The 12,771-nt window shown below is 45.7% G+C and overlaps 6 protein-coding genes across 6 annotated transcripts; 2 read left to right on the plus strand and 4 right to left on the minus strand.

The window, feature by feature from the left end:
• AGABI2DRAFT_227740 (hypothetical protein) lies at positions 1-1,050 on the plus strand. The gene is made up of 2 exons (XM_006455975.1): positions 1-893; positions 947-1,050. Exon 1 carries the CDS (start codon positions 124-126, stop codon positions 775-777), a length of 654 nt encoding a protein of 217 aa, XP_006456038.1. The 5' UTR covers positions 1-123; the 3' UTR covers positions 778-893; positions 947-1,050.
• A 949-nt stretch (positions 1,051-1,999) lies between these two features.
• On the minus strand, positions 2,000-4,411 carry AGABI2DRAFT_188118 (hypothetical protein; the record flags this gene model as incomplete). Its single annotated transcript, XM_006455976.1, has 12 exons — positions 4,049-4,411; positions 3,876-3,984; positions 3,798-3,821; positions 3,497-3,685; positions 3,184-3,445; positions 2,998-3,115; positions 2,750-2,930; positions 2,654-2,676; positions 2,519-2,600; positions 2,341-2,466; positions 2,142-2,285; positions 2,000-2,078 (listed from the first exon to the last, which is right to left on the minus strand). The coding sequence occupies exons 1-12, from the start codon at positions 4,236-4,238 to the stop codon at positions 2,000-2,002; spliced, it is 1,527 nt and encodes a 508-aa protein (XP_006456039.1). The 5' UTR covers positions 4,239-4,411.
• A 401-nt stretch (positions 4,412-4,812) lies between these two features.
• AGABI2DRAFT_180830 (hypothetical protein) lies at positions 4,813-5,761 on the plus strand (the record flags this gene model as incomplete). The annotated part of the gene is made up of 2 exons (XM_006455977.1): positions 4,813-5,266; positions 5,301-5,761. 2 exons carry the CDS (start codon positions 4,813-4,815, stop codon positions 5,759-5,761), a joined length of 915 nt encoding a protein of 304 aa, XP_006456040.1.
• A 1,460-nt stretch (positions 5,762-7,221) lies between these two features.
• On the minus strand, positions 7,222-9,288 carry AGABI2DRAFT_121940 (hypothetical protein; the record flags this gene model as incomplete). Its single annotated transcript, XM_006455978.1, has 12 exons — positions 7,222-7,294; positions 7,350-7,493; positions 7,556-7,681; positions 7,731-7,812; positions 7,869-7,891; positions 7,968-8,148; positions 8,213-8,330; positions 8,402-8,663; positions 8,732-8,920; positions 8,993-9,016; positions 9,082-9,190; positions 9,246-9,288. 12 exons carry the CDS (start codon positions 9,286-9,288, stop codon positions 7,222-7,224), a joined length of 1,374 nt encoding a protein of 457 aa, XP_006456041.1.
• Positions 9,289-9,716: 428 nt separating this feature from the next.
• AGABI2DRAFT_195307 (hypothetical protein) lies at positions 9,717-10,358 on the minus strand. The gene is made up of 3 exons (XM_006455979.1): positions 10,277-10,358; positions 10,045-10,213; positions 9,717-9,968 (listed from the first exon to the last, which is right to left on the minus strand). Exons 1-3 carry the CDS (start codon positions 10,298-10,300, stop codon positions 9,910-9,912), a joined length of 252 nt encoding a protein of 83 aa, XP_006456042.1. The 5' UTR covers positions 10,301-10,358; the 3' UTR covers positions 9,717-9,909.
• A 383-nt stretch (positions 10,359-10,741) lies between these two features.
• AGABI2DRAFT_210750 (hypothetical protein) lies at positions 10,742-12,543 on the minus strand (the record flags this gene model as incomplete). The annotated part of the gene is made up of 3 exons (XM_006455980.1): positions 10,742-11,742; positions 11,817-12,245; positions 12,319-12,543. The coding sequence occupies 3 exons, from the start codon at positions 12,541-12,543 to the stop codon at positions 10,825-10,827; spliced, it is 1,572 nt and encodes a 523-aa protein (XP_006456043.1). The 3' UTR covers positions 10,742-10,824.
• Between the last annotated feature and the right edge of the window lie 228 nt (positions 12,544-12,771).

Below are 12,771 nucleotides of genomic sequence, written 5' to 3' on the forward strand. Positions count from 1 at the left end.
TCCTCGATACCTCTCTCTCCTGATACCCTACCATTTCTCTCTCGGCACAACCCGCACTCATCCGATCGTCTCCTCTCCATCGCCCAAGCCCGCAAACGCGGTTTATTATCCGAAAAAGGGAAAATGCCTTCATCGACCTCGAGTTGGGTAAATTCCCTTGGACAGCTGCACACCAACGTGCAAAACGATTGGTTCGGTATTCCTTTACTCAAGGACCCCGCTGATCCTTCCTATTCCTGGCAAGAAACATTCACCGATCTATTCGAAAAGGTGTTATCGCATTTTGAGAAAGGCACCGTCAAAGTGGATTTTCAGATCCCTTACGAGAACATCAGATTGTATCACTCCCGTGCAATAGGATTCTCAGTCTTCGATGACGTCGAAGTGCCCAGTCTGATTTGGGTGACAGGGTCTGAAGATGATATTTTCATTTCACTCCCGACGGATGGAGACGACCCATGGAGCTTTGAAATTGCAGCCATCCTCCCTGTTGCCGCGCACGCCGTATGGGGTGATCCACTCCTCGAGAGTTTTTTCGTCCCGCCCCACCCTAGCAAAGCCATGGCGGAGGGCTACATGGGAGCTGGTGGCGGCGCGTTGACGATTTTCCCGCGGCAGAACACGAAACGTCTGTGGTACAACCTCTTCTTGGCGTTGTTGGTGCTGTATGAAATAGGTGCCCCAGGCGAGGACGACGAACTCAAGGACAAGGCCACCTGGTGTCAAAAAACAATTCTAGACAGCGTCGATGCTTTGAAGAATGCGCCTTATTACTAGTCGGAAACAGTTTCCGTTATTACTACTCGAATCAAAGCAATTTCTATCCAGAGGGAACACCAAATCACGCCCTCGCTTCTAATGCTTTCCTGGCATTGCGATATGCCAACAGATATACCTGGCGTTCAAGTTAAGCTGTATTTTCGCGAATCAATGCATGTAGCACGTACGTCTTTCCTGGCTTGAGGCAACTGGCGCCATGCAACACCACCCTCCCTGCCCAACTCCTTGATGGCAAGATTGGGGTTATCAGCTTTGAAGTCACCGAGGAATCTGATGCCCAATGAGTTTCCGAGCGCAACACATGGAATAAGAAACATACTGTAGGAAAGCAGGTACTGGACCCTTCGGACCCTTTGAAGGAGCACGGATTTTCTGCTTGCCACGGGCTTTCCTGCGCTTGTTGATCTCGCGAAGAATGGCGGGATCAAGATTCTCAATCCATGTCTCAAAATCGGCTTTAACCTTCTTGCCAGCCTCAGTCGCTTTGTCTTTGTATGCCTATACAAGCGCATGAGAAAACATATGGTTTAAGGCGCATACAGGGGCACACATCAACCAACCTGCTGTTCTTGTTCCGTAAGAGTTCTCCACTGAGCCGCAATATTCCTGGTTCGCTCGCGAGCACCTTCAGAGGTTGACACCTTTGGTTGTTTCGCGAATTGCTCAGCTACAAATGTCAAATATCCGCCTGCAGGACGCCTAGTCGGTACTTTAAGTTGTTCTCTAGTAAAAACAGCTAGGTAAAAAGAAAACGTCAGTCAAAAAAGGTGCTGCTATAAATCAACACAACAAGTTTTTACGTTTTGCGACTTTTTTCGCAACCTTCTTCTTCCTGCCAGCGGTCTTGGCCTTGGGTTTGGCTTTAACTTTAGCTTTAGTGGTGGTTTTGGTCGTGCTCTTGGGTTTGGCCTTGGCCTTGGCCTTCGTCGTAGTTGTTGACGCGGCTTTGGCCTTGGTAGGAGAGAAGACCCATGGCGTCGAGGAGAATGAACGCGTCAGGAGCGGACGCGTAAGATAATGACGAGGGGCTACGATGGGGAGCGCGACGCGTCCAGAGAGGAGCGGGAGTCGGAACAACATGAGGTGCTAAGTAGAAACAGAAAGAGCAGCAACCGAAGCGGGGGTCTCGTTCAAACACCAACGTCACATGTCACATGCCATAAATATATCTCCCACGGACGTAAAGTACATTCACAAGTCTCCACTATCTAAGTAAAAGCTAGTCCGAAATAGACCTGATTAACCTTTCTGCTTCGTCGGACCGCGGTTTGATGCTGCATTTGAAAGGTGTGGGATGTCTATGAAAAAGATGAGATTAGAGAAAGAGTCGCTTTTTGGGATAAAAGGAAATTGGAACTTACAAAATCAAAGAAGAGATGTACTCTTTAGAAGGTACGATAACATGCCCATTCTCGTCGATTGCTTTCTCAATTCGAAACACAGATAATATGGTGGCAATGCTCAGATACAACGATGAGATCGCTATGTGTCTACCTGGGCAAATTCTAGATGATTTTCGTAAGATAGATACGGACAATAATTTCCACGGAAATTTTTTACCTTCGGCCAAAACCAAATGCTGCAGTAGGTTCCCGTACTTCAGGGTTGAGTTTTCCATCCTTGAGGAATCGCTCCGGTTTGAATTCGAGAGGTTCAGGATAATCTTCCTTATCGTGCGTTATTGCCCTAATATATGTATATTAGATAATTCGTCAAATGATAACGTTTAACAACATACCACACGTTTCCAAGAACCACAGAACCCTTTGGCAAATAATACCCTTTATATACGTCATCTTCCGACAGGTAATGCGGTATCGCTAAGACTAGTTAGCATTGGGCCATCGGGTTGAGACCATGGTGAAGGACGTACCAAAAGGAGTGATTGCTTGATACCTTGTTGAAAAGAAGCAAAAAGCAAAAATGCCGTCAGAGATTTGAATGACTTAGCGAAGTCATGATATCATACCTAAGACTTTCTTTCACAAGCGCACTGATGTAAGGTAAAGAAGGCTCATCGCTAAAGTCAGGAAGTTGTCCTTTTCCGGTCACGCGGTCGAGTTCCGCTTGTGCTTTATCCTGAATCTCAGGATAACATATCATCATCAATAGAAAAGTATTGATGGCAGAAACAGTCGTATCAGCGCCACCTAAACAAACATGTGTTATTTGATTTTCTTTTGTGCATACAAATTGGAAGCTAAAGACTGGACTTACCGACGAAGAAGTTACCGGCTGCATCCCTGATTATAGTCAATTGCTCTTCCCTGTCTAGAGACTCATCAAGATTGGACACGCTGGTTGTCACAAGCGAAGGTGTCGCCGTCCCTTCAGCCTTAACCCCCAAATTAACCGCGATCTGTCAACGTGCCTTTCGGCAAATGAAAGATAATAATAACGTACAAGTTGACGGAGCGATTTCTCAAAAGGAACATCCCGCATCTTCAGAGTCCAATCACGCCAAACTTGAGCTTGTTTCTTCCAACCCGTGCCAGGAAACCATGAAGGCACGTATTTGAGGGCAGGAATGGAATTTACTAAGAATGCACTGAAGTTGGCGGCACCTGCGAGACCCTTCACAGCCTCTGTTGCGATGTTGATGGTCGTGTCTTTAGGTTTGACTTCAATTCCATATCCGAGTGAGAGGGTGATGGCGCCCATCAAGCTACGAGAAAACATTAATACGACATGAGGGAAGAAGGAATCGAATGCGTACTGTCTGATATGTTCCATAAAGTCTTCCGGGGTATCAAGTAGTGCACGAAGCATTCGATGAACGTATTCGCGTTCATGGGGATGATGACTGGCGTCGTCTAAGGGATGGAAATGTTTCTGGAATAATTTTCGTCGTTGCAACCATGCGTTTCCATAAGGCATGAACCCAAATAACCAATCCCAGCCCGACCTACGCAATGGGAAAAAACAAGCAGCATGAGTAAAACTGAACTAAACGCATATCAACTGCAATACCACGACTCCAACCAACCATATCTCCCATAAATAAAAGTTAAACTCACAGAAGCACCATTTGACTGTCCACGCTATACACATGATTTTCAGTTGTATAACCCCAATTGGGTTATGATGACGCATACCGACTCGAATATAAACTCGATTTCTTCTCAAACAGGTCATAGGCGGCTTTCCACGAGTTGACAATGATAATCGATGTGCCTGCTGCGTCAACGTGGAGGATGTCGGAGTCTGGAAAAGAAAGAAGTGTGGCGTCGTCTCATCATGCTGTACGAAATATGCGATGGTCACGCACCGTATACTTCGCTCCAGTGAGCATACGTCTCCCATTCAAAGGATGTAGGAAGCTGGTAGAGATTGCCGATGAGTGGCCACTTCTTGGGCCCTGGCGGGAGCGGAAAGGTCGGTTTTTGTTTTCGCATACGGAGCAGAATAAATGTCAACGTTAGAACAAATAACCCGACGGCAACATTCGAGGGTGTCATGATTCCAGGAGGGGCGGGGGGCGGGCGCGTCGCGGTTGTAAAGAATGTGGGGAGTGACAGTGGTAGGACAGATGGGTGAAAGACCGCGGGGGCTTTGATATAGTCGCAGTATACAATTATAATTATATGGATTGCATGCACGCATCAAAATGGAGTGCGACACGATCAAGAAGCGATGTTCCCGAGACAAACAACAGGGACAGACTCTTTGTGGCTAACACAGGCGACAGACAGCCCCCCTGTCTGAAGGGATAAATACTCGGGTAGGCGGAGTTTGAAGAATCCAACATATCTGTCTGTCAGCGACCCAGGGTGAGCGCGCTTCAACGTGGAACACTGCCAGGGTTCTTTTCCAAGTTGGTTAATGGCTCCTCACGGCTCAAACACAGCCCAGATATGCAGCCTGTCAAAGTCACGAGTAGAAACACTTGCAATGCAGTAGAGTGGACTCGCCCAAAGGCAGGAAGGTCATATTGATGCTGTATTGATGGAGCGTCAATAAACGGGCACACACGGCATAAACTTAGTGGCGGAGGAGGCAAGGGGAGGTCGATCGATAGACCGGACACGGGTAATGTCGGCATACAACGGACCGACGATCCCGGGCCAACTGAATACCCGCAGGATGAATCCAGTCCACCACCAGCCAGAGCCAACGCTCACCGCAGCTCCCCTCCCCACCGCGCAGCTCGAGTCGCTCAAGTTCAAATCCACCCAGATTATCGAGTCTATCAATGGCCTCGCCTGGTCAATCAAAAATAATGATCTCGCCGCGATGCCCTCCTGGCCAGACATCCTTTCAAAATATAATATCCTCCTCTCTCAGACTCTCAATTTTTCCAACGCTCTCCTCCAAACACAGACTGTCCGCTCTAATCACTTAGGCCGTCCCACAGTCCAACAAAACATCTACGAACGCATCGCTATACACCCATTGACAGGCATGACAGAACAGGAACTTGACACCGAGGCCGCACCTCTGTTGCGTAATCAACAAACCCTCGATGTCTTGCAACCGAAACGAGACTGTTCGCCGGTTGGCTGAACATATGTCTACAAGAGGCTCGCTCGGTGTTCTTGGCGCCCCTCCCCCTGCACCCTCAAATGGTTTTGGTTATGGCATTCACGCAGCCCCCAAAAAACCTGAATACGAAGACGTACTTCGTGAATGCACAGAAATCAGAAATGCTCATGATCAACGGGTCGATCGTGCTGTCCGTGCCGTTACAATGCTACGTGATAAATTCGACTGGAAACAAAGGGTTGAAGTCGAAGTTGAAGAACCCGAAGAGTTGGAGTGGGATCCTAGGTTTGGTCTAGCGGATTCAACAAGTGCATCAGGTGGCCCTGCTGGTGTTCTCGCCGGACTTGGCAGAGAGGACGATGAAGAAAGCTCTGAAGACGAAGAAAATCATGTTGAAGATGAATTAACCCTTCCCATTGAATCTTCTCCTGGTCTGTTCTCAGCGTCAGGAAGTGGTACAGGGAATACTCCGGCAGCTATGGACACTTCTATCCAATAAATGTCCGGTGCCCATCTCTATTGACTCTCAAAGTCCGGCATCTTATTCCTATTCATTTGGAGTAACTTTTTCCCATCCTTTAATTTATCTTCAAACCGAAGAAGCCCGGCATCATAGAACACACTAGACGTTAATCAGTGACGTTGTCGCCTTCTCGTCTCTTTTCCCCTCTCGTACAGCCCCCCCACCCTTCACACAGAAGATCTGCCAAAGATCACGACATAGCCACGGAACGAAGATACCCCGTTAGTCGAATAACGTCATCCTTTTCAATTACTTTCTATGAGATTGACGTCTCTTACACGCGGCGCAGAAGTTCCAGGAATCGGCAATACATACCTATGTCATATGTATACTCTTTATCGTTTTTCTAAAATTGGAGAGTATGTGTACACAGATTTGCGTGGGTGGGTTTATTTTAAAGGTGAAGGACGGAGCGGGCGCCCGTATGTTTTCTTCTCTTCTTTGCGATGGGAGAGCGAATGACACCGTGGTTACACATGGCATTTGTGGCGGTCTGTTTGTCGCGTGGTTGGTGGCGTGGAGTTGATTGATTTTGCGAGTTGATGTATTGTATTCAGGTTTTTGTGATAACTTGGATAATGCGCAACGCGTTTTTTCTTTGAATGATATTTTGAACGAGTTTTTCTGCATTCCGAACCTTCGTCTCGTCGTGCCACCGCCATTGTTGATGCCTTTACTTGTTTATTACCGATGACCTCAATATTGAAAATGGTTTACCGGCGCGAGGCAGTCTAGAAGTCGGAACCTGAGTCAGATGCTCTGAAGGAACATTGCGGTAACTTAGATGACTTTCATCCGGAATCATTGGAACTTTGATATGATGTGTTGTGATACTTTCGACGCTTTGAATGCGAGTCCATTTATTGATGATCAACTTTTACTTTCCTTTTATGGTCATTGATTTCTGTTTTTCTATTTTCGTTCACAGCCTCCATATCTTAACTTTCTCTTCCGCTCGCTTTTCAGTTTCCGACTATATAAAATTTTCTTAAAAGACATATTTTCTTCCTATCTACTATACAGTTTATGCAGCCCACCTTATCGAGTACATATATCCTAATAAACTTTACTGTACACCTCAGTGATCTACGCGACGTCATATCACTGAGTGTTGATTTACCTTAGGTTATGGGCCCTGGCTCAGAACTCTTATTAAAGCACAAGCCAAAACACCACACGAACACTTCACTTGACATATCCATGCACATGGCTACTGCTGGTGGAACTACCCCGCCAATTTTTTGCTGATGCGAGTCACAATTAGGTAGAGGGCTATGCTGCAAAGTCGGCCCTAGGGTACCAATTTTGCAACAAAATAGTGTCATGGCCTAGTGCTTCACCATTCTACCAAGCTTCAGTGCTTCTGTTTGTTCTGCATAGATATCACTCAATTTGTCCCACAGACATAAGATACATCCACAAATATCTAGCTAATCCTAAATAGATCTGATTAACTTTTCTGCCTCGTTGGACCGTGGTTTAATGCTACACTTAAAAGGTTTCGGATGCCTACAAAGAAAGTGCGTTCAGCACAGTCGCTTTTGATGAAAGGAATTGAACTTACACAATGAAAGAAGAGGTGTACTCCTTGGAAGGCACAATGATACGCCCATTCTCATCAACCGCTTTCTCAATCCGAAACACAGACAATATCGTGGCAATGCTCAAATACAACGTCGAGATCGCAATATGTCTCCCCGGGCAAATTCTGCAATTAAAAAAAAAAGGAATTCGTAAAATAGATAGGACAATAAGTACTCGGAAATTTACCTTCGGCCAAAACCAAATGCTGCAGTAGGTTCCCGTACTTCGGCATTGAGTTTTCCATCCTTGAGGAATCGTTCCGGTTTAAATTCGAAAGGTTCAGGATAGTCTTCCTTGTCGTGCGTTATTGCCCTTGAAGAATTTCAGATAATTCGTCAAGTGATAACACTAGACCATATACCAGGCGTTTCCGAGAACTATAGAACCCTTTGGTAAATAATACCCGTTATATTCGTCATCCTCCGAAAGGTAATGCGGTACCGCTGTCGAGACCAATCAGCGTTGGGCCATCGGGTCAGAGACCACTATGAAAACGCACCGAACGGAGTGATTGCGTGACACCTTGATGAAAAGAAGTGAAGCAAAACGTCGTCAGAGATCGAGTGACGATGACAAGACACAAGTGATGATATCATACCTAAAATTTTCCTTTACAAGTGCATTGATGTAGGGTAAAGAGGGTTCATCACTGAAGTCAGGAAGTCGTCCTCTTCCAATCACGCGGTCGAGTTCCGCTTGCGCCTTATCCTGAATCTCAGGATAACATATCATCATTAACACGAAATTATTGATGGCAGAAACAGCCGAATCAGCACCGGCTAAGAAACGTCTTTTAGTTGATCTTCTTTTGCATGCAAATTGGAAGTTCAAGGCTGGACTTACCGATGAAGAAGCTACCGGCTGTGTCCCTAATAATAGTCAATTGCTCTTCCCTGTCTAGAGACTCATCAAGATTGGACACGCTGGTTGTCACAAGCGAAGGTGTCGCCGTCCCTTCAGCCTTAACAGAAAATTAACTAATGAGAATTCCAATCTCTTAACGTGCCTTTCGGCGAATGAAGAGTAACGTACAATCTGACGGAGTGATTTCTCAAAAGGAACATCACGCATTTTCAAAGTCCAACCACGCCAAATTTGAGCTTGTTTCTTCCAACCCGTGCCAGGAAACCATGAAGGCACGTATTTGAGGGCAGGAAAGGAGTTTACTAAGAAAGCGTTTAGGTTGGCGGCATCTGCGAGACCCTTGACGGCCTCTGTAGCGAGGTTGATAATCGTGTCTTTAGGTTTGACTTCAAATCCATATCCGAGTGAAAGGGTGATGGCGCCCATCAAGCTACAAATCAAACAATAAATAAGATACGGTTTTACTCGACATGAGGGAAGAAGAAATCAAATACGTACTCTCTAGAATGTTCCATAAATCCTTCCGGCGTATCGAGAAGTGCGCGAAGCATTTGATGAACATATTCGCGTTCACGGGGACGATGACTGGCATCGTCTGAGGGATGAAAATTTTTCTGAAATAATTTCCGTCGTTGCAACCATGCGTTTCCATAAGGCATGAACGCGAATAGCCAGTCCCAGCCCGACCTACGCAACGGGAAATACAGGCAGTATGAGTAAAACTGAGGTCAACGTCCCATGAATGAAAGTTAAACTCACAGAAGCAGCATCTGATTTTCCACACTATACACATATTTTTTTTTCATGTAGGTCAGTCGTGACCACAATTGGGTTATGATGACACATACCGACTCGAATATATACTCGATTTCTTCTCAAACAGGTCATAGGCGGCTTTCCATGAGTTGACAATGATGATCGATGTGCCTGCTGCGCTAACGTGAAGGACGTCGGATTCTGGAAACAAAGTGTCGTCTCATTTCCCGTATCTTATACGAAATATATAGCACACGCACCTTATACTTCGCTCCAGCGAGCGTATGTCTCCCATTCATAAGATGTGGGAAGCTGGAAGAGATTTCCAACGAGTGGCCACTTCTTGGGCCCCGGCGGAAAGCTCTGTTTTTGTTTCCGCATGCGGGACACGATAAATGTCAGCATTAGAACAGATAATCCGACAGTAACATTCGAAGGCATCATGATTCCAGGGGGGGGCGCGTCGCGGTTGTAAAAGAATGTGGGAGATGACGGTGGTAGGATATAAGTCGCAGTTATATTGAATCCGTCGATCCGAGCCGCATTGGAGTCTATTGGAGTGCGACGGGATCGGGAAGTAACCTCGTCGAACCAAGCGATGTCCCCGAGACAACTACAGCAATAGGGGCAGACCATTTGTGGCTAACGCCAACTGACACAAAGGAGGGATCTGGAACGGGTCCTTTGAGCCTTTGTTCTGGTTCATAGTCTTGCCTTTGACTTGTTGCTTGCTCCGCTCGACACCAGCATCGCGCTCTTCACTTTTGAGAATGCCTCGTTTATGCACGGTAGCCACTGGCACCCGTGGCTGATTTCCATGTGGTGTTGTGTATGAATGTAATGATGTTGGCAATAAGTCGGACACTCGGCTATACCGATATCAATTTGATTTGAACAATGTTTCGGAGTCGGAAGTCTGATCATGATTTGCGTCCCCTATTCTGCATAAAAAAAGAAATAGCTATTTCCAACTCCTCATCTAAGATGAGATATACAAAACGAGTCAGTAAAAACCAGGTAAAAACGAGGCATGAGTACTAAGCCTGGCACCTCACCAGTTGCAGGAAACAATACAATAATTTTAGGAACATTGATATGGTTTGAAGGAGTGGGAGCACACAGGGCGGATACAATAGATCTCGATGGAGTAGTGGTAGCGGATGGGACGGACTCGATCGGACTCCATAGGGGGGGACTTGGAAGAGCTTGGAAGTACCGAAAACGCTATATTGATGCATTCGGAACTTGTAAATTTCGGATGTGGAAAAGCGCAAACGCCAAATTTACCTGTAGACGGGATTGTTCGGCCATGAATCTGGTTCTGTTCAAGCAGACGGTCCAAGCATAGTTCTGGCATGGTTAACGTTGGCGCACACAATTCCAAACTCCCACGCAACTTCTGAGGGAATCAACGTCAGCCTGAGTTATCCCGAATTACTACCAGGAATTATCATGAACTATCATGAGATCCACCTTTTACTGAGCCGGTGACCATAGACCTGGTAAATCAAACTTATGAAACATGCAAATGTTACTTGCTCGGAGCTTCAAGGCCGCTATCATATCCCTCCTGCCAAGCTCCTAGAACATGAAACAGCTAAACCCTGGGCACGCTTAAGTTCAAAATTGGGTCTCAGAGGACGATAACGAGGACACGGAGAAAGGTAAATTCCGATAGGGCACAGAGGAAAATAAAGAGTAGTAAGAAGTGGGGAGCGAGAAGTGAGAGATAGGACTCATGATTCGACTTATTGAAGTTGCAAGATCCCGCCCAATGAAATAATTCTTTCGCTCGATACATAATTCTTACTATCATACACCAAACCCAAACAAACCTAAAACGACCTCAAAAACCTATCCACGGCTTCACAAAACGCCTCCGGTTCATCCACCATCGGTAAATGCCCCGACCCCTCCACCAACACAAATTCCACTTCCCTCAAATTCCTCCCCTCAAGTCTCTTCTCATTCCAATCTTCACTCAACTTCTTCATCGAACTTCCCACTTTCCCATTCCCATCCAAACTCCCAGCTAATAACAAAATATGTTTGATAGGACGATCGAAAAGTCCAAGAGAGAGGGTATCGTATGAGCTTAGAGCTCTAGCCCCAGCTTCGAATCCTTCTACACTTGTTTCTTTGATCATATTTGATATCCACTCTCCTCGACTTCTTCTTCCTCCTCCTTTTTCTTCCGTCGTCGTTGAAGAAGAAGAGACTTTTGATCCTGAAGGAAACCATCTAGGCACAGTCACATCCGCAAGCCTCTTCATCCCTCCCAACTGATCTCCATTCACCAATCTGATACGTTCCTCCCAAGCTACATTATTCCCCATAGGTGTACATGCCGCAGTATCACATACCACTATACTTTCAACCTCTTGTGGAAATTGGGCGGCAAAGGCGAGAGTGGTAGCACCACCTTGAGAGACACCTATAAGCGATTTAATGGGAGTAGGAATTTTGAGGTGGTGGAGGATGGTGTGGATGTCGGATGCGAGGAAGGGAATTGTTACTGTTGGATGTGATGAGGAAGGGGGGAGAGTGGATTTTCCGTGTCCTCGTTGTGAGAGTAGAAGGATATTGTAACTTTTTGAGATAAGATATGGAACGACCAAAGACCAAAGTTTGAAATCTGTAAGAAGAGAATTCGCAAAAACGATCCAAGGAGCCGAATCCGAGTCTGATGTTTTTAAAGTCACTGTATGAATTTTATGTGTCGGATTCTCCGTCGTTGGAAGAGTTATAAATTCCTATAAAAAAAAAAAAAAAAAATCAAATCATCGTAAAACAAAAAAAAAAAAAAACATTTGAGAAAAAAACTCACTTCGGTATGTGTTAATGGCCAAGGTACATCCTCATCCCTCTTTCCAGCTACATCCACCGAAACCAAAAACCTCGAGACCATATTATAACTAGCCACAATCAAAGCACATTCCACAAACAAATCATCCATCTTCTTCTCAACTTCCTCCTTATCGTTCATCCCAACCCATTTTTTCAACTCTTCCCTCAGACTTTCCGTCACCTTTACACTTACACAAACATCTCTCGTACTCTCATCTGCAAAAACCAAAGCCGCATTCTGCAACGGACTCAATATGGTTGATCCTCCTCCTCCTCCTGGAGATAACAATGGAGCACTGATATCCCGAATAACATACAACTGAGCAGTCGTCAATCCCGTTTGACGTCCAACGATTTCATGATGAATCCATTCGAACGCCGCACCATTAATCGCCGCAACCCTCAAAATCTAAAAAAAAAAAAAAAAAAAGTTATCTCAACATCATCATCTAGTAGATAATAATTAAAAAAAAAAAACGCACCATCAACTCTCTAACATCACCCGGTACATTCCCCTTCGTCCTCACCGCCCCCAAAAGCGTATTCCACCCCTCAGCGACAGGTTCCACATGTAAAAGAGCCCCATCCAACGCCGTCAACCCTCTCTCTCCCCTTCGTCGTCGAATAGCATCTGCAATAGCTGATGTCCCAGGTTCAGGATATCGCCCTGGAATCCATCTCGATGGTTTATCAGGTGTAGTCACCATGGGGAAAGGGCGGGAAAGAAGCGAGCGACGAAAGATATGATAAGCTCAGGTCGGAACCTCGTTTCAAAAATAACTAACCAATGACCTTTGTTCAATTTCATAAAGTAGTTCATAACTTTCATCACGGTAGTAACATAGCACAGTTATAAGTTCCTAACTGAAAAGATGTTGACTTGATGAGTAGACATATTCATAATAACGAGCCCTCCCAACTACCAGGTGATACGT

The sequence above is a fragment of the Agaricus bisporus genome (assembly GCF_000300575.1).
Source record: "Agaricus bisporus var. bisporus H97 unplaced genomic scaffold AGABI2scaffold_12, whole genome shotgun sequence".
NCBI classification, from domain to species: Eukaryota; Fungi; Basidiomycota; class Agaricomycetes; order Agaricales; family Agaricaceae; genus Agaricus; species Agaricus bisporus.

Bases quoted from the DNA above. Each gene is read 5' to 3' on its own strand.
- AGABI2DRAFT_227740 (XM_006455975.1), top strand. From the start codon at position 124: ATGCCTTCATCGACCTCGAGTTGGGTAAATTCCCTTGGACAGCTGCAC.
- AGABI2DRAFT_195307 (XM_006455979.1), bottom strand. From the start codon at position 10,300: ATGGCCGAACAATCCCGTCTACAG. The intron at 10,214-10,276 runs GTAAATTTGGCG...GCATCAATATAG, and splicing joins CCGAACAATCCCGTCTACAG to CGTTTTCGGTACTTCCAAGC. The intron at 9,969-10,044 runs GTGAGGTGCCAG...ATCTCATCTTAG, and splicing joins TGTATTGTTTCCTGCAACTG to ATGAGGAGTTGGAAATAGCT.